Source organism: Myxine glutinosa, chromosome 3 (genome assembly GCF_964187855.1).
Source record: "Myxine glutinosa chromosome 3, kmMyxGlut1.1, whole genome shotgun sequence".
NCBI lineage: Eukaryota > Metazoa > Chordata > Myxini > Myxiniformes > Myxinidae > Myxine > Myxine glutinosa.
Genome location: NC_136263.1, coordinates 178,949,986 through 178,974,080, shown reverse-complemented (window position 1 = coordinate 178,974,080; position 24,095 = coordinate 178,949,986). Strand labels below are relative to the sequence as shown.

Here is a 24,095-nt window from a genome sequence, read left to right as displayed (position 1 = left end):
AGAAGAAGAAAGGAAAGCAGAAAAGGAAAGAGCAGAAGAAGAAAGGAAAGCAGAGGAGAGGAGAGAAGAGAAACAAGCAGAGGAAAGGAGAGTGGAACGAGAACTCCAGGAAAGGTTAGCAGAAGAAGAAAGGAAAGCAGAAAAGGAAAGAGCAGAAGAAGAAAGGAAAGCAGAAAAGGAAAGAGCAGAAGAAGAAAGGAAAGCAGAAAAGGAAAGAGCAGAAGAAGAAAGGAAAGCAGAGGAGAGGAGAGAAGAGAAACAAGCAGAGGAAAGGAGAGTGGAAAGAGAACTCCAGGAAAGAAGAGAAAAGGAACAAGCAGAGGAAAGGAGAGCTGCAAGGGACCTCGAAGCAGAGGAGAGAAAAGCGGAAAGGGAATTAAAGGAACGTGACATGCAGCTTCAGCAAGAAATCAAATTCAAGGAGCTGGAGTTAATGAGAGAACGGGGAGAGGCACCACCCTTGCTGACGGGGTCGACACCTAACCAGAAAACCTGGGATGTGGGCAGACATGTGAGGCTGGTTCCACCGTTCAGTGAAAAAGAAGTCGCGAAATTTTTTCCACACTTTGAGAAAGTGGCTCGACAATTAAACTGGCCGGAGGAGGCATGGACCATACTCGTGCAAAGTGTGCTGGTGGGGAAAGCTCAGGAAATTTATTCGGCGCTACCAATGGACCAATGTGCAGATTATGAGGTACTGAAGAAGCACATCCTCAAAGCCTATGAGTTGGTTCCGGAAGCTTACAGGCAAAAATTCAGGAATGCCAGGAAGAGGGAGAGTGAGACCCATGTGGAGTTTGCCAGAGTGAAAGAAAACATGTTTGATCGGTGGTGTGAGTCAAAAGGAGTCGGGAAAGACTTCGAAACATTGCGGGACTTGATCCTGGTGGAGGAATTCCAGCAGTGTGTCCACGAGGACATCAAAGTGTACCTGCAGGAAAAGAAAGTACCGAAGTTGTGGGACGCAGCCACCATGGCAGATGATTATGCCTTAACCCACCGAATAGGGGTCCACGAACCTAACTCCTCGCCTAGATCTCCGCAGGGGAGGTGGGGAACAGCAGGTGCGGAGAACGACCATACATGGCGGCGGCCTCGAGATGATTATGGGGACAACTATGATACCCCACCGGTTCGAAATCAGAGGGATGCGGGCCCAAGACAAACTTATAGTTCGGGGGGCCCGAGGCAGACCCCGAGGTTTTCCTCCGGGCCTACTTGCGCGTTTTGCAAAAAACCTGGACACTTGATGTCCAGTTGTTACCTCATGAAAAGGGACAACCCAGAGCGGAGTCCGACTATTACAACTCCGAATGCGATGGCTAGCGTAAGAAATCGCCATCAAGAGGGTTACCAACCATTTATTTCCGAGGGGTTTGTGTCACTGGATGGAGCCTCGACTAACCGGAGACCGGTTAGGATATTGAGAGACACAGGGGCCCATCAATCTTTAATGCTTGAAGGCATTTTGCCATGGTCCGAGGAGACGGCAACGGGGGATAGTGTTCGTTTACAGGGGATCGGGGGCGGTGTTAGTGCTCCCCTTCAGGTCATCCAGTTGGAGTCCGATTTGGTGTCAGGACCGGTCACCGTCGGTTTACAAGCCACGTTTCCTGTAGAGGGTGTATCTGTGGTTCTCGGGAATGATTTGGCCGGGGGTCAAGTTTATGGTAACCTGAGGGTTGATAAAGAGCCCAGCAGGGAAAATAACACCACACCAGCTCGGGATGGTGACAAAAGTGCCAAGTTATTTGTAGGGGGACTGAACTTCAAAACAGAGGAAGAAGTTCTGACCTCTGTCTTCAACAGATATGGGCCGCTGGTGGAAGTGCGGTTGGTAAGAGACTGGGAAACGCAACAGTCAAGAGGGTTCGGCTTTGTCACGTTTGCCAGCACAAAAGACGCCAGAGAGGCAGAGAAGAATTGGAATGGCAAGGATTTGGAGGGTCGGACCATAACAGTAGGGAAGGCATTTCGTAGGCGTCGAGAGGTCTACAGGAGAGGACAACTGGGCGGTAGTTTTGGTGGTGGCCGCAGTCAATATTATTATGGAGGCTCCCTGAGTTACGGCCGCTCCCGAAGGAAGAATTGGCAAAGTAGTGGCCGAGAAGAAGACCGGTATTCAGGGGACTACAGGGACCAGTGGTCCCACCCTAATTATTAGGGACGTTCTGAGAAGTTGAAGCACTGAAGGCGGCGGAGCCGCCGAGCCAAGATTCCTACACGAATTAACCGTGAACGCCGTTCCTAAAGGCGTCCATGTAGTGAACTTTCCTGCACGGACTAACCGTGAACTCCACGTTCCTCAAGGCGCCCATGTAGAGAACTTTCCTGCACGGACTAACCGTGAACTCCACGTTCCTCAAGGCGCCCATGTAGAGAACTTTCCTGCACGGACTAACCGTGAACTCCGCGTTCCTAAAGGCATCCATGTAGTGAATACTCGGCTTGGCCTCCCGGAAAAGTGCTATCGAGTGGCTTAACTGGCTTTATTTTTAAGTGATAACTGTGCCCGGGGGGAACTGATAATGTGGGGGGGGTTGAGTTATCTGGTTTGTTTCTCCAAATTGGCCGGCAAAGAAAGTTTTCGCTGAGTTCAAACTTTCTTTCTTGAAGGGGGGGAGTGTTACATATTTAGGTGAATGTATGTAAATTACCATTCAGGTTGCTTATCCGTGTGTATTATATTAAGGGTTGTTGTGATGGGAGGGTCAGGAGCCCTTCGGAACCAGTGGCCGGAAACGGAAGTGGCCGGAAACGGAAGAGGAAAAAGACACGAGGAGAGAAAAGGACGGTGCTTCTTTTTCCTCGCCCCGCGACGACGAGAAGGGGGAATCGACCTTACGCTGCGCGGAACACGCGCCGTTGCGAAACGTCTGGCGAGAGGAGTTACCTGGGCGGTAAATACCTTTGGACACGTCCAGTCACTGTGAGTTCGTGCACGAAACCAAGCGTCCGGGACAGTTTGCCCCGTCTACAAAGACGCGTACGGGTCCGCACGTTGGGCCTCGCTCGCGTCGGAAGCCGCGCTGGGTTTTGCCCCGTCTACAAAGACGCGTACGGGTCCGCACGTTGGGCCTCGCTCGCGTCGGAAGCCGCGCTGGGTTTTTGCCCATCTACAAGGACGCGTAAGAGTCGCACTTGGGGCCTCGCGCACGTTGGACGCCGCGCTGGGTTTGCCCCGTGGCTTGGCAAGGAGGTGCGCTGCAGCCGCGGCCCCAGTCCGAGACGGCACGTTTAGAGCACGTCCGCCCGGGGCTCGTTCAACCGCCCGTGTGCGGAGAGGAGAGACATTGACCACGGAGGGAGTCAGGAGTGGGGCTCACGTGAGGAATGTATAAGATTAAGATGGCCATCTTAGAGTTTGTGTAGATGAGTTCACCTGGTTGTAATATTGATTGTGCATTGTTGATGGTTGTTGATTGCTCAGTGAATATATTATTGATTATTCCGGATCCTTGGTGTGGGGTTTCTTCTTGACCGGAATTCATATTGATTGCGTTACGAAAGCGTATAAACCATATATCTTTCTGGCGGGGTCCCTCCCACGGTCCGGGGGTCACCAAGACCAGGTAGTTACCGGGAGGACCACGTAACACAGTTTACAGTTTTATAAATTACAATTTTCAAATGCTAGATATTCATTGAAGTTTTTTTTTGTTTTTTTTTTACAGACGTGTTTAGGTTTGTTTTTTTTACATAAATTTTCATTTAAGGACGCTATTTCTTTTTTTATTTACGGACATTATTGTCATGGTTATTTCACACTTTAGAGTTACAGAAATTACAATTTTCAAATACTAGATATTCATTGAGGCTTTTTTATCCGCGCCAGAGGATAGGGTATTGCATTTGAGTCTGTTTGTCTGTTTGTTTGTCTGTCTGTTTGTTTGTTTGTCCAAACAGAATAAATAAAATTTTCTCTGCAACCCTTGGTCCGTTTGACAGGATATTTTCACCATAGATGCACGTCCTCCTGTATAATGTAACGATAATTATGACGTCATAGGTCACGTGGTACGGGCGCCACCTTGGAAGAACCGAAGAGATTTCCACCTCTATATCTCCTCAAGCGCTGCATAGAAGAATTGAGACATGGCTCATTGTAAAGAACTCGCCAAGGGGAATAAAATATGTTAATGATGATGTCATAGGTGGCTCCATTATGACGTCATAATTCGATAAGTACAACACTTCATCCGATCAAGATTAAATTTCTTGAGCATCATCTAAGGATAAATTGGTGGAGAAAAAAAAGATGACGTCATCGGTCACGTGGTTCGGCCGCCATATTTGTTTTAACACAAAAGCCTTAAAACCACTAAAAACACGTCTTGGCGACAGTCTGCAATCCCTGACTGCTCTTCTTCTTTGTTTTTGTTTTTACATGTGTTTATGGTTTTATTACATAAATTTTCATTTGCAGACTTTTTGTGTAATTTTTTTTGCAGTGCACCGGCTTCTTTGTCCGTCGGCATGCCAAATTTCAGCTTTCTATGACACCCGGAAGGTAACATTAATATCCGTCAATCAGTTATTCAGTCAGTGAGTGGTTAGAAAGAGCTTTATATATATATAGAATTTATATAGAATATATATATATATATAGAATATATATATAGAATATACAGACTTGGCATTTAATATGGAATATTTTTTTGTGGGGGTGAACTTACTTTTCAAGATGACTTAGAACCAAAGGTTCATTGGAATTATGTTGAAATTATTCTAGATTTTGTTAATGTGAACTTTAAAAGAAACAAAAACCACATTTGACATTTCGAAGCAAATAAATTGATCCTTGAAAGTGATGTAAACTGATATCGAACTCAATTCACGGACAGTACAGTGTTAAACTTCTGTACGTTTTCCAGAAGTATCTCTATTTTGTACATTAGCCAAAAAAAATTTCAAAAAAACAAAAGCTAAATTATGACTGGGATTATGGACAGTAAAATTACAGTTCAGTACTTCGTGTAACCCCCACAAGCATTCAGGAGAGCACGTACACGTCGAGGCATGCTGTTCACGAGATTTGCCAAGGTTTGGACAGGAATCGCTTGCCATGCAGTGACAATAGTCTGCTGCAATTCACGCACAGAGGTAGGCTGCTGGTCCAAGTTGTCGATTTGATGCGTTAATTCTGCCCACAAGTTCTCTATCGGATTCATATCCGGGGACATGGCAGGCCACTCCATATGCTCTACACCACGGTCAGCAAGAAAGTGTTGGATCATGCGAGCACGATGAGGTCGTGCATTGTCATCTTGGAAGACAAAGTTTCCTCGAAAGGCTGCACGAGCAAATGGAAGCAATGTTTCTTCCAGAATGACCCTGTACTTGAACTGGTTCAGGTTTCCATTCAGAACAACCAGGTCAGTTTTGCCCCCTGCATGAAAAGCAGCCCAAACGGTCACCCCACCATCTCCAGCTTGGACTCTTGGCACTACACAATCTTCGTTGTGGGCTTCATGCACTTGTCTGCGCACTCGGACGCGGCCATCTTGACGATAAACCAGAAATCTAGACTCGTCACTGAAGGTCACGTGATTCCAGTGTCCTGGCTGCCATTGACGGTGCTTTCTGGCCCACTGCAATCGGCGCTGGCTGTGTTGTCTGGTCAGGCGTGGCTTTCTCAGGGGACGCCTGGCACGATAGCCTGCTTGAACCAGCCGTTTGGTTGACTAGCCTTCTGGATACAGGCACATTTGTCAGTTGCTGCCACTCAGCCCTAAGCCGATTAGCTGACTTAGTACGGCCATTGCAGACTAACCAGTGCAGCTGGCGATCATCTCTCCTTGTGGTTCTGCGTGGACATCCTGGCCTCGGTATTGGAGTAGGGACACCCCTCTGAGCATTTCGTTTCAGGATCTTTGACACCTGACCTTGAGTGATGCCATACTGCCGAGCAATAGCACGCTGTTTCATGCCAGAATTTCGTAAAGCCACCACTCCATGATAAACAGCATTGTCAAGTTGACGGACCATCTCCAGAGGAAGCGGCAATAACTTTTGTAGATGTGCAGCAGTTGTTTTCCACTAATACAGAACGCAACAACCCTTATATACCCGATTGTGAAGCCAATCGTCAAATGTACCTGTCCTTACATTTTGTCACGCCACCTGTGATATAATACTGTTATTGACTTCTTGCTGCGAAAGACAATCAGTGACATGGTTCTTTCAACAAAGACATCACCTAAGGGTAAAAGAAACTCACCAGATTGATATACTGAGTTCAGAAAGTAAACCCAAGTCAAGAAAAAAAATATATTCCATATTAAATGCCAAGTCTGTATATATATATATACAGTGCATATCAAAAAAAAGGTAATCCGAATTTAAGGGGTTAATATGCAAAGGTTATTTATTTTGACAATTTACATGTGGTCTACTAATTAAGAGGAGATCCTCAGCTTTCCATTGATACCTTCCATGCATCATTGCTGTCACACATGACCGAGTACATGTTCATTGAAAATGACAAGTTCAAATCGCATTTTTACAAGTTTGGCTAATCGATGCAAGTCAGGATAATTGGTGCAAAATAAACGTCAGATGTGAACTTTTCTCAGGAATGATTGGCCTTTATGCACCCACACCTTCAACATGTCCACCTCCCCTTTCAACACAAAGCTCAAAGCGGCGGAACATGCCCTGAACTGCTCGTCTCACCATAGCCGGGTCATTGCGCAAAGCATCCACTTCATGTCGAATACGGCCCTGCAATTCATCAAGATCACGGGGAGGAGTTATGAACACCTTGTTCTTTAAATGTCCCCAAAGGAAATAATCACATGGTGTGAGGTCAGGTGATCTTGGCAGCCATTCCACTGCATGGTTGAGGGCGATGACTCGGTCTCCAAAGAGTTCCCTCAGTCCTCAACTCAGACAGCGAAAAGACGATGTGCTGGGGTGCCGTCTTGGGCCCACCAGAGATATCTGAAGACACCACGAACCTGTCGCTCAAAGTTCTCCTCCAGCTACTGTAAAACTTCATCATTGATCAACTGCAGATACCTGTTACCATTGACATTCCTTTGAAAGAAAAATGGTCTGATCACCTGACCATTTCCACAAAGTCCCAACCAAACAGTCCACTTTTGTCGATTCATGTTGGTGTCAAAATTAAATTCCGGGGGTTGTCCTGTCGGTGCATATTCAAGAACATTATGGGTATTGACCTTGCCGTCCATGGTGAAAGCAGCTTCTTCGCCGATAACGAGATACCGCAGGAAATTGACATCTGCTTCGCAACGTGCTATCAACCATCTGGCAAGCACCAGCCTCCTGGCAAAATCCCCTGGCATAAGTTGATGCCAGATGTGAATCCGATATGGATGTTGGTGGATGTCCAGTCTTGTGATTCGGTTGAATGTTGCCGAAGGCAACCCCGTCCCATTTTGTCTTGCGCTGGTATCCCTCGGATGCTCCAAAAGTTGCTGCCTTACTGCTGCAATGTTAATTCCCGAACGCCCAGTGTGCCTCCTACTAGAATTCTCCTCGTTGCGGTTGAGGCTAGTGCCATGCTCTTGGTATTTTCTAACATTTGCCCAGATGGTTTTGGCTGCTGGAGGCTCCCGTTCTGGGAAACGTTCCCTGAACGCATCACGAGTTTGCTGCAAACTTCCAGTTTGGTGAAAGGTTGTAACCACGAAGGTCCGCTGTTCAGTCGTAAGTTGAACCATCTTTTCAATGACTCAGACTGTCTCTAAACCCATACACTCTAGGCCCATCTTAAATACCCATCTTAACCAAAGGATGACACAACCGACGATTACCAGACCAGTTTAACAATTTTACATAATCAACTTGGCAGTCGACAAGTAATGCATCCATTTAAAACTGTCTTGCACCGATCAGCCAAACTTGTAAAAATGTGATTTGAACTTGTCATTTTCAATGAACATGTACTCGGTCATGTGTGACAGCAATGATGCATGAAAGGCATCAATGGAAAGCTGAGGATCTCCTCATAATTGGTAAACCACATGTAAATTGTCAAACTAAATAACCTTTGCATATTAACCCCATGAATTTGGATTACCTTTTTTTGATATGCACTGCATACGAGGTGTGTTCAAAAAGTATCCGACCTTTGTTCATAAAAAATACTCGTATCCAGATACAACAAACTTACACTATTCTCCTTCAAAGTAGTCCCTTTGGGCTGCCACACACTTCTCCCAACGGTTCTGCCACTGTCGGAAGCAGCGCTGGAACGCCTCTTTTGGGATGGCGCGCAGCTGGTCCGTCGCATTCCGCATGATGTCTTCTCTGGACTGAAATCTGGTCCCTTTCAGGGGCATTTTCAGCTTGGAGAAAAGCCAGAAGTCACACGGAGCCATGTCGGGAGAGTAGGGAGCCTGACAAAGCACAGGTGTGTTGTGTTTGGCCAAGAAACTCTGTATCAAATGTGAAGAATGGGTGGGTGCGTTATCGTGATGGAGCTGCCAATTGCCCGCTGCCCACAGGTCCGGCCGTTTGCGTCGCACAGCGTCACAAAGGCGACGCAGAACCTCTTGGTAATACTCCTTGGTGATGGTTGTGCCGTGTGGTGCGTACTTGTGATGAACCACGCCACTGGAGTCGAAGAAGACGGTCAGCATGACTTTGACATTGCTGCGGACCTGCCTTGCTTTTTTTGGCCTCGGGGATGTTGGATGCTTCCATTGTGATGACTGCAACTTGTTTCTGGGTCGTACCCATAAACCCAGGACTCATCGCCAGTGATCACAGTGTTGAGGAAGCTGGGATCGCTGTTCACAGTCTCCAGCATGTCCTGTGCGATCTCCAAACGGAGTTGCTTCTGCTCAATCGTTAGCAGCTTTGGTACGAACTTCGCTGAGATTCTCCTGAAGCCCAAATCCTCCTTCATAATGGAATGAACGGATCCAATGCTGACGCCCACCTCGTCTGCAAGTTCTCTGATCGTGATTCGACGATCCTGCATCACCAGGGTCCTCAATTGGTCAATGACGATCTCATTTCGGGATGTTGAGGGCCTACCCGAACGTGCTTCACTCTCCACTGATGTGCGGCCATCTTTGAAGCGGTTGTACCACTCCTTTATCGGTGTGGTGCTCATTGCTTCATCCCCGAAGGCCTGTTGAATCTTGCGGATCGTTTCCACTTGGGAATCGCCAAGCTTTACACAAAATTTGATGCAGTAGCATTGTTCACGTTTTTCCGTCATTTTGTCAAAAAGGAAAATCCGACGGCGCTCACTTACACTTCCTCACTCATCGGCGGTCTGCCGTCGAATGACAGCTTCTGCAGATGGGAAAAAATTCACGCCTGCGCATTAGGATCGCCTACATACGTGCACCAATCAACGCCTCCCTAGCTTCATTTGTTTACGCACGACAAATTAAGGTCGCATACTTTTTGAACACACCTCGTATATATATATATATATATATATATATATATATATATATACAGACTTGGCATTTAATATGGAATTTTTTTTTTTTATTGACTTGGGTTTACTTTCTTAACTCAGTATATCAATTAGTCTAGTAGGAAGACTAGGTCCCCCTGCACCCCCCGGAGATATACTTCTAATCAGTGTTTCTAGATTGGAAAAAATGTGTAGAAAATGACTAGCTATGGCCCCAAGCTGAAAAAATGTCCCACATACCATTTTTATGCAAATTACTGCTGCAAATTTTATGCAAAATTATGCAAATTTTATGCAAATTTTTGATGAGGAGTAGAGTTGAGGGGTCTTTGAGGGCTTCATCGAGGTGCTCTCGGTTGCAAGACTGGGTCATTCTGAGAAGCACAGCAGGGTCAGAGATCATGATGTTCTCCTCCTCAGTGAATCTCTCCATCAACAGCCTCTCCATTGCCTCACACACTGTTTTGAGGCAAAAGAGGGACTTTGCGTAGGCCTTTCCACTGAGAACACCTTTGAGAGATCCACTTGTTACTAGTTGTGCCTCAAAGAGAATCTCTGCATATCCAGAACCACGCATCTTGTGTCCAGTGAGCATCCTGATGTAGTTCATGGATGTGTGGAAGGGTCCAATCGTTACTACATGACTAGCAAATTCATTTGGCCAGCGCCAGATGATGGGAAGGGCTTTCATGCAGACACCCAGATCAAATGTATTCAGGACCCATCTCTGACCCACCTCAGCAGTTGCTGCCTCGGAACGCTTCAGTAGCTCACGAACAACTGCGTTGTCTGTGATCGGTTGGTGGATAGGCGTGCAGTAGTCGACTGTTGATTTGCTGGGTGGGGGAGAACCAGTTGCAGAGGTGAAACCCCCTAGCCCAGGCACAGGCTGCAGGCCATTGCCATGCCATGCAGGCACCAGGCACAGACCGATCACAGACAACGCAGTTGTTCGTGAGCTACTGAAGCGTTCCGAGGCAGCAACTGCTGAGGTGGGTCAGAGATGGGTCCTGAATACATTTGATCTGGGTGTCTGCATGAAAGCCCTTCCCATCATCTGGCGCTGGCCAAATGAATTTGCTAGTCATGTAGTAACGATTGGACCCTTCCACACATCCATGAACTACATCGGGATGCTCACTGGACACAAGATGCGTGGTTCTGGATATGCAGAGATTCTCTTTGAGGCACAACTAGTAACAAGTGGATCTCTCAAAGGTGTTCTCAGTGGAAAGGCCTACGCAAAGTCCCTCTTTTGCCTCAAAACAGTGTGTGAGGCAATGGAGAGGCTGTTGATGGAGAGATTCACTGAGGAGGAGAACATCATGATCTCTGACCCTGCTGTGCTTCTCAGAATGACCCAGTCTTGCAACCGAGAGCACCTCGATGAAGCCCTCAAAGACCCCTCAACTCTACTCCTCATCAAAAATTTGCATAAAATTTGCATAATTTTGCATAAAATTTGCAGCAGTAATTTGCATAAAAATGGTATGTGGGACATTTTTTCAGCTTGGGGCCATAGCTAGTCATTTTCTACACATTTTTTCCAATCTAGAAACACTGATTAGAAGTATATCTCCGGGGGGTGCAGGGGGACCTAGTCTTCCTACTAGACTAAATCTGGTGAGTTTCTTTTACACTTTGGTGATTTATTTGTTAAAAGAACCATGTCACTGATTGTCTGTCGCAGCAAGAGGTCAACAACAGGATTATATAACAGGTGGCGTGGTAAAATGTACGGACAGGTGCATTTGATGATTGGCTTCACAGTCGGGTATACAAGGGTTGTTGCGTTCTGTATTAGTGGAAAACAACTGCTGCACGTCTCCAAAAGCTATTGCCGCTTCCTCTGGAGATGGTCCGTAACTCGACAATGCTGTTTGTCATGGAGTGGTGGCTTTACGAAATTACGGCATAAAACAGCGTGCTATTGCTCGGCAGTATGGCATCACTCAAGGTCAGGTGTCAAAGATCCTGAAACGAAATGCTCAGAGGGGTGTCCCTACTCCAATACAGAGGCCAGGACGTCCCCGCAGAACCACAAGGAGGGATGATCGCCAGCTGCACCGGTTAGTCCGCAATGGCCGTACCAAGTCAGCTAATCGGCTTGGGTCTGAGTGGCAGCAACTGACAAATGTGCCTGTATCCAGAAGGCTATACAACCAACGACTGGTTCAAGCAGGCTATCATGCCAGGCGTCCCCTGAGAAAGCCACGCCTGACCAGACAACACCACCAGCGCCGATTGCAGTGGGCCAGAGAGCACCGTCAATGGCAGCCAGGACACTGGAATCACGTGATCTTCAGTGACGAGTCTAGATTTCTGGTCTATCGTCAAGATGGCCGTGTCCGAGTGCGCAGACAAATGCATGAAGCCGACAACAAAGATTGTATAGTGCCAAGAGTCCAAGCTGGAGGTGGTGGGGTGACCGTTTGGGCTGCTTTTCATGCAGGGGGCAAAACTGACCTGGTTGTTCTGAATGGAAACCTGAACCAGTTCAAGTACAGGGCCATTCTGGAAGAAACATTGCTTCCATTTGCTCGTGCAGCCTTTCGAGGAAACTTTGTCTTCCAAGATGACAATGCACGGCCTCATCGTGCTCGCATGATCCAACACTTTCTTGCTGACCGTGGTGTAGAGCATATGGAGTGGCCTGCCATGTCCCCGGATATGAATCTGATAGAGAACTTGTGGGGAGAATTAACGCGTCAAATCGACCACTTGGTCCAGCAGCTGACCTCTGTGCGTGAATTGCAGCAGGCTATTGTCACTGCATGGCAAGCGATTCCTGTCCAAACCTTGGCAAATCTCGTGAACAGCATACCTCAACGTGTACGTGCTCTCCTGAATGCTCGTGGGTGTTACACGAAGTACTGAACTGTAATTTTACTGTCCGTAATTCCAGTCGTAATTTAACTTTTGTTTTTGTGAAAAAAAAATTGGATAATGTGCAAAATAAAGAGATACTTCTGGAAAACGTACAGAAGTTTAACACAGTACTGTCCATGAATTGAGTTCGATATCAGTTTACATCACTTTCAAGGATCAATTTATTTGTTTCGAAATGTCAAATGTGGTTTTTGTTTCTTTTAAAGGTCACATAAACAAAATCTAGAATAATTTCAACATAATTCCAATGAACTTTTGGTTCTAAGACATCTTGAAAAGTAAGTTCACCCCCAGAAAAAAAATATTCCATATTAAATGCCAAGTCTGTGTATATATATATATGTATGTATATATATATGTATGTATATATATATATATAGTGTTGCTGTTCTGAGAAAGTGTGCATATATGATTAATAATAGCGTAAGGACTCGACTTTGTTATCCCTTTTACGCCGCACCCAGTGACCCCATGCCCACGGCACTAATGGATTTACGATCTACGAACCGCACTCTTTGTTTATCACGTACCGCCATACTCGAAAAATCTGAATTAGCCGAAGTTGGGGCCCAAAAGCATCCGATTAACTGCCGATACGACGCCATCTTACGACGCCATCGTATTGGCGTCTGCTGGGTGAAGGCGAAGCAAGCCGTCCGCTGATTGGACAGGCGAAGGCGAAAGCAAGCCGTCCACTGAGTGGACAATCCAGAGCATGCATTTGTGCCGGTGTCGGCGATCGTTGTTCATATACGCACTCTTCATTCTCATCTTTCTTCGTAACTCTTACTCGGACAAGCAAATCCCCTCTGCCATCCATAATGGTACACTCTATCCATACACCACATCCTCCCTTCCGTGGATGTTCCACGGGTTTCGGCTTGTATATGATTAATAAAGGTTAAAGGTTTGCCCCCATAGTTACTCCACATGCAACACGTAGGCCACCTTAGAACATTAGTTATGTCATAGTATGTGTAAGAGTAGGCCATTTCCATTAGTGATACCTGCGTTGTGTAAAGAAATAAATAAGAGTCGGTCCCATTCATTTTGCGGCCAACCCTCCAAATCTACCTCCTTGGGCAGCATCCAGTCTGCGCCCCATTGTTGCTATTGCCCTCGCATTGGGATGCTCAAACCAGCCAAATGCCACGAGGTAGGCCTGAAAAGGGGGAGGAACACGAGGTCGGGGTGTAGCCACGTCAAGGGCAGAGCCGGTAAGAGCCAACGACCAACCAGGGCTCAGGTGGAATGGCGTGAGGGCGTGGTCAAAGCGCGGCTGGCAAATTTGAGAGGGTTCGCTGGGCGGCGCTATATAAACGCGCACGCAAAGCCCTTCAGGAGGACTATTGAGAGAGGCGCTTTGTCTAAAGGACTCGTTGAGGATTGCCTGTGTAAAGAACTCGCTGGGGAACTTTGACTGTGAAAGGTCTCGTTGAGAATTGGCTTTGAAGGACTATCGGAAGCTGCGCATTGCGGAGGACTTGTGGGGGAGGCGCTTCGGCATTGAACTGCATTGGGAGCGAAAATAGTGCCGGTACTTCTATTACGTACGCAGCCGAGCCGCGAAGTGACCGCCTAGCGCCCAGCTTACCGTTTCCCCCCCCCCCCCCTCCCCTCCGTAATTGTCCGGTCCGCGTCGACGACACGCGAGGAACGCCGCCGTTTGCTCAACCCTCTTCGTCCTACCATCTTCTCCGCGGGGCGAGTCGGGGACCGGAGCGAGCTGTGGACGCCATTCCTTGGACCATCGCCCTGACCATCTACATCCCCGTGTGAGTGTCTGAGAGTGTGACTGAGTGTGAAACGGGCCCATGTCCAGGGATAAGTAAGACTGTACTAAGGCTACACTGTGTATTCTGCTTCTTCTTCTTCACTGTACATTGTGTTAATAAACCAATCTGTTCTTCCTTTCTTCTTAATCCGACCGTATTAGTGATTTCTTCCATTGGGTAAGCGTGGCACAATTACAACCGCTCAGATCGGGTTTAGTACCTGTTAACGGCCTGGATCACGGCTCGCTATCGCTCGGCGTTTCCTCTACAACCGTGGTTCGGGCGGCGTTATTTCCTTGCTTCCTGGGAGGCGCTTGTAATTAGGTAATAGGAACAATTCGGCCTACCACCCTATTCAGCGCTGACCGGAAGGAACGTAATAGCCCCGGATCACGTCGGCTAGATAAGAGACAAGGGGATGAATCCCCCCTTGGTAAGGGGAAGGCCGACGTTGAGATCTGAAACAATATATATATACTAGCGGGGTCACCCGTGGGAATCCCACGGGCATGGATGTGTGTGACATTTCGACATATTGAGTTATATGCTGCACATTCATTTTTACAAAATGGTTACTGGCAAGTCATCAGATCCAGAAATGGTGTGAATTTAGTTATTTCACATAATATGTGACCCCTCACTCCTCTCCACCTGACACTCTCCTGTCTCCACCTGACACTCTCCTGTCTCCACCTGACACTCTCCTCTCTCCACCTAGCACTCCTCTCCTCTCCAAACCCTCACATCCCTCTCCTTTCCAATCCCTCACCTCTCCAATCCCTCACACTCCTCTCCTCTCCAATCCTTCACACGCCTCTCCAATCGCGCCTCACACTCCTCTCCAATCGCGCCTCACACTCCTCTCCAATCGTGCCTCACACTCCTCTCCAATCGTGCCTCACACTCCCCTCCAATCACTCCTCTCCAATCGTGCCTCACACTCCTCTCCAATCACGCCTCACACTCCTCTCCAATCGTGCCTCACACTCCTCTCCAATCGCGCCTCACACTCCTCTCCAATCGCGCCTCACTCGCCTCTCCAATCGGCTTTCCCCGTCTCGTTTCTCTCCTTTTTCTCCCGTCTCGTTCTTTTTCTTGCTCCAAATCGGCCCGTCGGAATCGGAAATCGGCCCGTCTCGCCCGTCGGCCCGTCGGAATCGGAAATCGGCCCGTCTTGCTTTTGTGCTTGTGCGTAAATAAATTGTGTTCATGACACCATTTCTGGTGTTGGGCTAGCGGCTAGGGTGCCGGCTTAGGATCCTGGGTTCGAATCTCGGTCGATCGCCGAATTAATGCCAGGGGGGTTGACTCAGCCTGTCATCCTTCCGAGGTCGGCTAATTGAGTACCAGTTCACTGGTAATTCCCTGTTTGTCGTTGAAGGCGGCAAAAAGGGTTGGCGTCAGGAAGGGCATCCGGCCGTAAAACATTGCTTCAAAAAGGGGACAAAAAAACAACAACTACCACGGTCCCCGAAAAGGCCAACCCCCGCTTTGCGGGGAAAAATGGCCTCTAAACGGTGGTTTTTACACCATTTCTGGATCTGATGACTTGCCAGTAACCATTTTGTAAAAATGAATGTGCAGCATCTAACTCAATATGTCGAAATGTCACACACATCCATGCCCGTGGGATTCCCACGGGTGACCCCGCAAGTTTGCATTGACGTTCGTCGATGGACTCGTTCGCCCGTCTCATTCGTTTTCTTGCTGCATCCTGTTCAAGTCTGCGTTCTTCATCGATCGTCTCATTCATTTTGGAAATAGAAGTTTCCACGCAGCGCATGAATTGTCACGATCCTCAAGAGGAATTTGTCTCGTAATCATCAAATGATAAATGGCAAGTAAATTATATTGTGGAAAATTAAAGATTTCAAATAAACCTATTTAAAGTGTATTCGCACATAACTAATTTTAAAAAACGAAGAAATATCTCTCGGTAATTTCCTGAAACATATTTTACTTCCGGCTAATAATGTTGAATTAAATAAAAACGAAGAAATATATGTCGGCATCATTGTTGACGTTTTTGTGACGACTGTCATCAAACGAAAAAGTAATATATCTTAACGGAAAAGCAAAAGCGAATTTTTAATATATATCGACACGTTGCCGTCGGTGTCATGTTGGGCGGTGTATGATACACCATGACGCGATTTTTAAAAATATATCTCTGCATTTTCCCGCGTGTGTGGAATGTTCTCAATTATTGCTGACACCGAGTCCAAAACCATCGATAAAAATGAAATCATATGGTGAGTTAGATTGGAGATAAAGGCGTGAGAGAGACTCAATGGCCTTGAAGTTGAAGTTACAGGCGTTTGAGAATTCATTTCGTTCTATAAACGGCAACTTTCATTGGATTTCCTTCCCGTTTTTTTTCAACCGAGTCGAAAACTATGTTAGCGACTGTGAAAAATGAAATGATATATCGAATTTTTAATATGTATCGACACGTTGCCGTCGGTGTCATGTTAGGCGGTGTATGATACACCATGACGCGATTTTAAAAAATATATCTGCATTTTCCCGCGTGTGTGGAATGTTCTCAATTATTGCTGACACCGACTCTAAAACCATCGATAAAAATGAAATCATATGGTGAGTTAGATTGGAGATAAAGGCGTGAGAGAGACTCAATGGCCTTGAAGTTACAGGCATTTGAGAATTCATTTCGTTCTATAAACGGCAACTTTCATCGGATTTTCTTCTCGTTTTTTTTCAACCGAGTCTAAAACTATGTTAGCGACTGTGAAAAATGAAATGATATATCGAATTTAAAATAGATATCGACACATTGCCGTCGGTGTCATGTTGGGCGGTGTATGATACACCATGACGCGATTTTAAAATATATATCTCTGCATTTTCCCGCGTGTGTGGAATGTTTGTGGAAAATTAAAGATTTCAAATAAACCTATTTAAAGTGTATGCGCACATAACTAATAAAAAAAACGAAGAAATATCTCTCGGTAATTTCCTGAAACATATTTTACTTCCGGCTAATATGTTGAATGAAATAAAAACGAAGAAATATATGTCGGCATCATTGTTGACGTTTTTGTGACGACTATCATCAAACGAAATAGTAATATATCATAACGGAAAAGCAAAAGCGAATTTTTAATATATATCGACACATTGCCGGCGGTGTCATGTTGGGCGGTGTATGATACACCATGACGCGATTTTAAAAAATATATCTCTGCATTTTCCCGCGTGTGTGGATTGTTCTCAATTATTGCTGACACCGAGTCTAAAAGTAAAACCATCGATAAAAATGAAATCATATGGTGAGTTAGATTGGAGATAAAGGCGTGAGAGAGACTCAATGGCCTTGAAGTTACAGGCCTTTGAGAATTCATTTCGTTCTATAAACGGCAACTTTCATCGGATTTTCTTCCCGTTTTTTTTCAACCGAGTCTAAAACTATGTTAGCGACTGTGAAAAATGAAATGATTTATCGAATTTGATTTGAAATAAAACTGGGGGAGAGCAAGACACCACGGGCCTACAAAACAGGACTCAAAGCTATGCGAGTTAATAAAATGGTGGATATTTGTTTATAGCCACTCCCAGAATGGGTGGAGCTACTCTGCAAACCGAGTAAGCCACACCCCGGACAGACACCCAACAGATAGACAGACAGACAGACAGAATCATCTACGGCTATTATAATATAGATATATGTATATATATATGTGCGAAATGTCCGTTTGTTTGTTCATTTGTGAACCTGCTCCTCTGAGCTCCGAAGGTTAATCAGCACGAAACTTCATAGGATAACATCTTTTACCACCCTGCACCTAAATAGGGATTTTAAAACAGTTATTTTCTCACAATTCAAAACGTAAAACCATCCGAGCCGCCACCTGTTGCCATGATCTCCGAGGGTCAATCCACATATACAAATGTTTATTTTAAAAACCCGATTTTTTCGGATTTCAACATGGATATTGATGTAATTCGTTTGATGGTGACTTCCGATCATCAAATATGTTATCATATGTGAGAAACAACTGTTAATTAAGACGTTACCATGATCGGTAAGTTCGGCAAAGAAGGAGTCACGTGACCTCCCAAATGCGCTAATTATTCAAAAACCGAAAATAGTACAACACAACCTATACATCGTTTTAAAGGTAATTTTTACTGCTCATCTAACTTCACTCTCAAGTGTGAAAAATAGTTTGAAGAAAAATGAACCCACGTGACGCCAAAGCGCCACTTGACAACGGATGAACCTCCAATGATGACCTCATCCTCACAACAAGGTGAGTTGTTGTTTTGCTTTGTTTGGGATCACACTGCTTTGAGCTCCCCAGGTTAATCGCAACAAAACTTTCTCCCGTCAGATTTTTAACCACGATATACCTGAAAATGGGTTTTATACAGTGACAGTGATGAGGAGGTCATTTAGCCCGTTATTGTCGTGTTGCACTCCCGAGTTAATTTATTTATGAACCTGAGGTTTCCCGTTGGTGTGTCTTTACAACACCTTCACTCCTTTACACATTTTTTTATTATTTTTTTTTGTATACAGAATCGAGGCTCGTGAAAGAGCTAACATTTATTTCACAAACAAATCAAACACACAAACAAAATATATAAAAGGAGGGAGCGGTAGACAAGATGGGGAGAGAAGGGGAAGCACACAAACACAACATTTGAGAGCAGGGACATCGGGAGATGTGTGGGAGGGAGAGGGCTTGGGGGGAGGAGGCGTGGGAAGGGGGGGGGGTGGGAGAAGTATAAAACACAAGGACACCAAGGACTTCCAGGACAGAAGTTGGTATTTCAAAAAAGTGGATTTGGGGTGAAATTAGTGGGGGTAGAAAATATCAAGGTTTTGGATGGGTGAAGATAAGAGATGGTGGTGAACAGCTGTTTTAAAGACCTGGAGGGAGGAGTGGGATTGAAGAGAGTGAGGGAGTTTGTTCCAGAGGTGGGAGAAAAGAGGAATGAAGGAGTGAAGGTGAGCAGAGAGTCTTGATTTTGGCAGTTTAACCATAAGAGGGTTGCAGGCAGATCTTGTGCGACCTGTAGGAATATTTGGGGGACAGAGCCCAGAGAGAGCTGGGGGGGCAAGGCCGGAGAGGGGTCGGTAGAAGACGGGAAGACCGTCTTTAATAAAGACGGAAAGACCAAGTAAAGGAAAGACCGTCACTTTAGACCCCTTAGACCCTTTCCAACCCTTAGACCCCTCTAGACCCTTTACACCCCTTACACCCCTTTGACCCTTTACACTCCTTTAGACCCCTTTGACATTTTACACCCCTTTGACCCTTTACACCCATTAGAACATCTTTAGACCCCTTAGACCCCTTTTAACCCATTACACCCCTTAGACCTCTTTTTAACCACGATATACCTGAAAATGGGTTTTGTACCGTGATGTTGATGATGAGGTCATTTGGTCTGAAGATTAGATTTAATAGATTTACTTGGTTGGAAAGCTCATAATAGATTTACATGGTTGGAACGTTAATCAGAGATTTACTTTGTTGGAAAGATAATAATATTGTTATGTTTGTGGGGTAGGCAGTGATATAGGTAGAGTCAGGTAGATTTGTATAAATTAACATGCTCTGGATGTCGGGTAAGAACCATCACCATGTAATAAGTTCTGTTTAGCCGAATGTGGATAAGTGTATATCTGTTGTTACGGGGTCCTCTACAATTCACCTGGTCTCGGTAACCTCCGAACCCCGAGAGGAACCCCGGCAGAAAAATATGTTACCCTGGGTTGAAAACAATAGTGAAACCACACCAATGATATAATTATAAATGAACAAAATTGTATTAGAAATCACACACAGGAATAACGGGATAACAGATGGCCATTAAGAGTGCACTCTATATATATCTTATATAAAGGCAAGTAACTCACTGCTCTGCCAGCAAATGAATGGACACTCCTCAATGTCTCTGTGACTTTTCCCAAGGCGAATGGGATTCGCTCCATCAGTCGATGGAACGAAATCCGGTCGAAGCCCGAATCTCGCTCTCCGGTCGATATCCGAAGCGTGTACAGTGGGCAAGGGTGCTCTTCCCGCCAAACTGTACAACGGCATCCTCCAGAGGCGTACCTTCACCGCTCCCTCAGCAAACCGCAACGTAATTGGAGACGAAGCGGTCGCACCCACTCATCCCCGACAGACGGTAGGATGTTGGGGGTGAAGATGACACGAAGCAAACGTTCACAGGTGTCCGCAGCACGGGGTTCAAAATGGCAGACGGCTCTGGCTTGAGCCGATGCGACAAAGTGAGGATTCGTCAGAATCTCAGGGCCCCAAATCTGTCTACGCAGATTTCTCCACTCCAGCGAATATTCTTATCGCCGGATGTCCCTTCCGGGAACTCAAAATCCCCTCGCGGCTGTCGGTAAACCTGGCTCGTTACGGAGTGCTGACGTCACGCGTCCTCTCCGACTTTGCTCGCGCTGCTTCTTTTTCTTCCTTCTCGTCTTTCCGGTTCGGTGTCCTGTATCATTTAAAGTTAGCCTTTTTAACTTTAAATAACCGTTCCTAAATAATAAGCCCTTTGAAGATAAATATAGTACATAATATCAGAACTACGTCAAGTGGGTGAAAACCACAATAACGGAAGTCACGAATCCATAACACTTCCCCCCCTCAAGAAAGAAAGTTTGAACACAGCGAAAACTTTCTTTGCATGCAAACTTTTTAAAAACAAAAGTAAATTCACAATCCAAATCATCAATTCCCGTGGGCAACAATTATCAACATCTCAAAAATAAAGCAACAAGATTTCACACAACCCACAGAGATTTCCAAAGTTAATTCACTCTGGACAAAGCATCAGCAACGACATTGTCCCTGCCCTTTACGTGCTCAATTTCCAAGTTGGACTCCTGCAAAGCCAAACTCCATCTCATCACCCTCTGATTTTTACTTTCAGTTTCTTGTGAATGAAGGTTAAGGGGTGGTTATCAAATACCCAAAGGCCAGCAAATCTATAGCACTTTTCCCGGGAGGCCGAGCTGAAGGCCAGGTTCCATGGTGTTTGGGTGGTGAGGCCTGGAAGTATTCCCTACATGGACGCCTTTCGTAACGTGGAGTTCACGGTTAGTCCGTGCAGGAACGTTTACTACATGGACGCCTTTAGGAACGTGGCATTCACGGTTAATCTGTGTAGGAAAGTTCACTACATGGACGCCTTTATGAACGTGGCGTTCACGGTTAATCTGTCGGAATTTGTGCTCGGCTGCTCCGCAGCATTCAGTGCTTCAACTATTTCTAACTTTCGTAATAATCCCGGTTGGACCGCTTGTCCCTGTGGTCACAGGAATAGCGGTCTCCTTCTCGGCCACTACCCTGATAATCATTCTTTTGGGAGCTGCCGTAACTCTGGGAGCCTCCATAACAATATCGATTGCGGCCACCACCAAAACTACTACTCCGTGGTCCTCTTCTGTAGTTCCCACGACACCTATGAAATGCCTTCCCTACTGTTATGGTCCGACCCTCCAACTCCTTGCTATTCAGATCCTTTTCTGCCTCTCTGGCATCCTTTGAGTTTTCAAACGTGACAAAGCCAAACTCTCTTGACTTTTGTGTCTCCCTGTCTTTTATCAGCAGCACTTCCAAAAGCGGTCCATATTTGCTGAAGGCCGACTCCAGAACATCTTCCTTTGTTTTGAAGTTCAGTCCACCTACAAATAACTTGCTAAATTTGTCACCATCCCTAACCGGTGTGGTGTTATTTTCCCTACTGGGCTTTTTAACAACCATCAGGTTACCATAAACTTGACCACCGGCCAAATCATTCCCGATAAGAACAGATACTCCCTCTACAGGAAGAGTGGCTTGTAAACCTACGGTGACCGGTCCTGACACCACATCGGACTCCAACTGGATGGCATGAAGTGGAGCTCGAACACAGCCACCAATCCCCTGTAAATGAACACTCCTTGCTATTCAGACCAGTTGCTGTCTCCTCTGATAAAGGCAAGATGCCTTCAAGCATTAAAGATTGATGTGCTCCGGTGTCCCTCAATACCCTAACAGGTTTCCGGGTAGTCGGGTCTCCATCCAGTGACACCAACCCCTCTGAAATAAATGGTTGGTAACTCTTTTGAGGGCGATTTCTCACATTGGCCATTGCATTCGGAGTTGTACTCGCCGAACTCCGCTCCTGATTTTCCTTTTCCAGAGCATAACAGTGGGACATCAAGTGTCCAGGTTTATGGCAAAAAGCGCAAGTCGGCCCGGAGAAGAACCTCGTGGTTTGTCTCGAGCCCCCCGGAGGATAAGTCTGCCTTGGAACTGGTGCCTTCAGATTTCTAGAAGTCGTGGTATGAGAGTGGTCCCCATAGTCATCGCGAGGCCGCCCCCCTGAATCTTCGTTCTCCGCACCAGATGTATCATAACTCTCCGTGCGAACTCTAGGTGGGAAGTGAGGTTTATGGAACCTCATCCTGTGTGTTAAGGCATAGTCATCTGCCATGGTTGCCACCTCATACAACTTTGGTACTTTCCTTTCCTCCAGATGTACTTTAATGTCCTCATGGACACACTGTTGGAATTCCTCCACCAGGATCAATTGTCGCAATAGTTCGAAGTCTTTCCCGACGCCTTTTGAATCACACCACCGATCAAACATGGTTTCTTTCATTCTGGCAAACTCCACATGGGTCTCATTCTCCCTCTTCCTGGCGTTCCAGAATTTTTGCCGGTAAGCTTCAGGGACCAATTCATAGGCTTTGAGAATGGTTTTCTTCACTATCTCATAATCTGCACATTGCTCAATCGGTAAAGCCGAATAAATATCTTGAACTTTACCCACCAGAACACTTTGTACTAATATGGTCCAGGACTCCTCCGGCCATTTTAGCATTTGAGCCACTTTCTCAAAGTGTAAAAAAAACTTGGCTACCTCCTTTTCATTGAAGGGTGGAACCAGCCTCACATGTCTGCCAACATCCCAGGTGTTTTGACTAGTTGTCGAACCAGTCGGCATGGGTGGTACCTCTCCCCGTTCTCTCATTAACTCCAGCTCCTTGACTTTAATTTCCTGCTGACGCGCCAATTCACGGTCCTTTAACTCCCTTTCGGCTCTTCAATTGCATCTCCGTTTTTTGGAGCTCCACACTTTCTTGTTCTTCTGGTAACCAATCCAAGGCTCCCTCTCTCCATGTTCCTTGTTCCACCATAGATTCTATCACCACTGTCTGCATCTCTGTTTTCTTCATTTTAGCTTGGACCTCCAAGCTAAAATGTTTGCCCAATATCAAGAGTTCCAATTTCAGTAATGCTCGGAACTGTGCCTCACTAGGGGTCGCTGTAAACTTCTCTGCGTCAAACTCCATGGTGACTATCTGTCAACACCTGTTAACCTTCACACAAGAAATTTCCCCAAAAAAAACAAACAAAAAATTTTTTGTTTGTTTTTTGAAAAATTGGGGAATGTTGAACAAATTCTAAAATTGCAAAATTTGGGAATGCTAGGGAATCTATCCTGGACGATATTTAGGGAATTTTAGATCCCGGACGAGCCCACAATTTCTGTTACGGGGTCCTCTACAATTCACATGGTCTCGGTAACTTCCGAACCCCGAGAGGAACCCCGGCAGAAGAATATGTTACCCTGGGTTGAAAATCAATAGTGAAACCACACCAATGATTATAAATGAACAAAATTGTATTAGAAATCACACACAGGAATAAGGGATAACAGATGGCCATTAAGAGTGCACTCTATATATATCTTATATAAAGGCAAGTAACTCACTGCTCTGCCAGCAAATGAACGGACACTCCTCAATGTCTCTATGACTTTTCCCAAGGCGAATGGGATTCGCTCCAGCGGTCGATGGAACGGAATCCGGTCGAAGCCCGAATCTCGCTCTCCGGTCGATATCTGAAGCGTGCACAGTGTGCAAGGGTGCTCTTCCCGCCAAACTGTACAACGGCGCCCTCCAGAGGCGCACCTTCACCGCTCCCTCAGCAAACCGCAACGTAATTGGAGACGAAGCGGTCACACCCACTCATCCCCGACAGACGGTAGGA

At 46.0% G+C, this 24,095-nt stretch overlaps 1 protein-coding gene across 1 annotated transcript in view; it reads left to right on the top strand.

The window, feature by feature from the left end:
* Window positions 1-24,095, top strand: part of LOC144891238 (uncharacterized) — a 121,664-nt gene that overhangs the window by 2,263 nt on the left and 95,306 nt on the right. The window contains exons 2-3 of the mRNA XM_078773637.1: window positions 4,452-4,510; window positions 13,947-14,067. Coding sequence (XP_078629763.1) covers window positions 4,452-4,510; window positions 13,947-14,067 — 180 coding nt within the window. The remainder of the gene's footprint in view (window positions 1-4,451; window positions 4,511-13,946; window positions 14,068-24,095) is intronic.